Raw genomic sequence first — 2,787 nt, 5'->3', positions numbered from 1 at the left:
CAGCGGGTCATGGCCAACGTGCGGGAGCGCCAGCGCACGCAGTCGCTGAACGAGGCGTTCGCCGCGCTGCGGAAGATCATCCCCACGCTGCCCTCGGACAAGCTGAGCAAGATCCAGACCCTCAAGCTGGCGGCCAGGTACATCGACTTCCTCTATCAGGTCCTCCAGAGCGACGAGCTGGACTCCAAGATGGCAAGCTGCAGCTATGTGGCCCACGAGCGGCTCAGCTACGCCTTCTCGGTCTGGAGGATGGAGGGGGCCTGGTCCATGTCCGCGTCCCACTAGCAAGCGGAGCTCCCCACCCCTTGGCAGGCCGGAGACCTAGGTAAGGACCGCGCCTCTGCGCCGCTCAGGTGGCGGGCTAACGAGGGACGGACGGACTGGCGGACTGGCCGCGCTCCTGTCGCCCACTGTCCTCCCGGCCCTGCCACCTAACCTGGCACCGCTGCCGCGTCCCGCCAGCGTCCCCGAAAGCCTTTCGGTCCCCGCGAGGAAGCGAGGTCCCCAGAGGGATGCGCCCTGGGTAGGGTGTGCGTGAGCTTCTGTGTTTTGTGTGTGTGTGTGTGTGTGTGTGTGTGTGTGTGTGTGTGTCAGACTAAGAGAACGGAGAGGCTCCAGGGTCAAGGGTAAGGACAGTTTTGCCAGGGCCTCCTTTCTCTCCGCTTTCGCATTTCGTTCTTCTTAAAACAAATGTTTCCAAATTCCACCTCCTGCTTTCCGCCCACCCACTTCCTCTTGCCCTCGGGCTGAAATCCTTCCAGGTTGTTCCGCGTAATTTCCCGGCGGTGGTGATAACAGGGCTCACTTAGTCTTAGAAAACAGCCCGAAGAGTAACCAACTTTTCCCCCTCTCTGGGTTTTTGCAGATGTCATTGTTTCCAGAGAAGGAGAACATGGACAGTCTAGAGACTCTCGAGCTGGATAACTAAAAATAGATCCATATGCCAAAGATTTTTCTTGGAAATTAGAAGAGCAGAACCCAAATCCAAAGAAACAGGGCGTGGGGCGCACTTTTAAAAGACAGAGCGAGACAGGCCCGTGGACAGTGATTTGCAGACGGGCAGCGGCACCATCCTCACACCTCGACATTCTGATAGAAGTCTGAACAGTTGTTCGCGTTCCTTTTTGTTTTGTTTTGTTTTTTGACGAAGAATGTTTCTATCTTTATTTTTTCACGCATGCATTCTCAAGAGGTCGTGCCAATCAGCCATGAAAGGAAAGGCATCATTATGGATTTTCTCCATTTTAAGATGGTAATAACCAGAGGAATTTTAAGAATAACTTTAAAAATAAAAATACTTGGATCAAACTGGCCTTCAAAATCATAGTCAGTTAAATCACTTTTTATTCTTCCTCTGAGGGAAAAGAAACTTAAACTACAAAAAACAACATTCTATTTATTTATTGATGACCCATGGTAAAATGCAAATAGATCCGGTGTCTAAATGCATTCCTATTTTTATGATTGTTTTGTAAATATCTTTGTATATTATTTTTCTGCAATAAATAAATATGATTGAAAATTTTAAGAACCTTAGAGTTTGGTCTATATTTTTAAAGCTCAGGATTAAATTGGTGGTAAATACCTGCTTGTTTAACTCCAGAGGCACCCAGGAGGGAGGGGGCACTAATATAAACAAAGCAGGGGAAAACTCAAATAAACCAGCTACTGACAGGCACAGGCATGTTATTTAAAAAGACAGCTTTATTATTATTCCAGTTTGGTGTTCAGCGGGACTTAACAGCATCTCTCCCTCTCTTATCAAGTCCCCCAGCAGAAAACTTTTAACGAATTTACTATGAAGCTCTCTTGTTTATAATTTGAAAAAGTAGCTCTAAAACATTCAGATAATCCGCAGAAAACTTTTAACGAATTTGCTATTCAACTCTCTTGTTTATAATTTGAAAAGGTAGCTCTGAAACATTCAGATAATCAGTTTGAAACCATCACTATTTTCTTCTTCTTACTATATATTTTTGTCATGCTGTCTGTCCTTTGGTGAAGGTTCTTAAATAGGTTCGTTTCAGAGACAAGATAATGTAATGAGAACTATTTCTACACATAAATGAATACAAATGCATGGAAAATAATGTTTAATTCAGTAGAAAAAAATTTGTAATTTTCTTAATGCTTTCATGAATGAGTATGACGTTCAGTGTCATGTTTACTAAGGAAAATATTCGATGTGATCTGAGAAGCATGCTCCTACTATATAAAGAGTGTATGGCTGTGGAATAAAGAACCTGAATTTTTCAGTATCCTTGGTAACTTTTAGAACAATTGCCATTTTGAAAATTTTGAAATGCTACAGCTATTCAGTTTGAAGTCAGTTATTTAGTAAATATATTTTATCAAAAATTATACAGATTGTTTCCCTGAAGATGCAAATCTGATGAAGTACAACAGTCAGAAGTATAAATAGTGCTTGATTTTTATTTCATTCTGATTATTTCTGAGCCAGGTACATTTGCTTTTATAATTAATATCATAAAGGTGGTGCTTTTTATCAAACTTAGTTGTTCATTTTTCATATTCACTTTATTGTATTTAAGTGTAATTAGGGAAGCTTTCAAACTAGACAATCATTTTGGTGCCTAACTCAACAGTGACCCTGTCAGATAAGTATATGTATCCAAACAGGCTGTGTTTGTGGAGGTTATTTTATTGCCTAAAGGATTTTGTTTCCCTCTTCACAGAGCACAGAACAATGCTGACGTGACAATATTGCTGTGAATATTTTCGCCCATATTTTACAATAAATGCCTGTAGCATTGTAAGTGCCTGTAG

At 42.3% G+C, this 2,787-nt stretch overlaps 1 protein-coding gene across 1 annotated transcript; it reads left to right on the top strand.

The window, feature by feature from the left end:
• The first annotated feature begins 6 nt into the window (after positions 1 to 6).
• Positions 7 to 1,421, top strand: Twist1 (twist family bHLH transcription factor 1). Its single transcript, XM_033756185.1, has 2 exons — positions 7 to 325; positions 866 to 1,421. The coding sequence occupies exon 1, from the start codon at positions 10 to 12 to the stop codon at positions 283 to 285; it is 276 nt and encodes a 91-aa protein (XP_033612076.1). The 5' UTR covers positions 7 to 9; the 3' UTR covers positions 286 to 325; positions 866 to 1,421.
• The last annotated feature ends 1,366 nt before the right edge of the window (positions 1,422 to 2,787 follow it).

This window comes from Fukomys damarensis, unplaced genomic scaffold (genome assembly GCF_012274545.1).
Source record: "Fukomys damarensis isolate Sample0158 unplaced genomic scaffold, DMR_v1.0_HiC HiC_scaffold_4, whole genome shotgun sequence".
NCBI classification, from domain to species: domain Eukaryota; kingdom Metazoa; phylum Chordata; class Mammalia; order Rodentia; family Bathyergidae; genus Fukomys; species Fukomys damarensis.
Note: the sequence above shows the minus strand (reverse complement) of the source record. Positions and strands in the feature narration are given on the sequence as shown.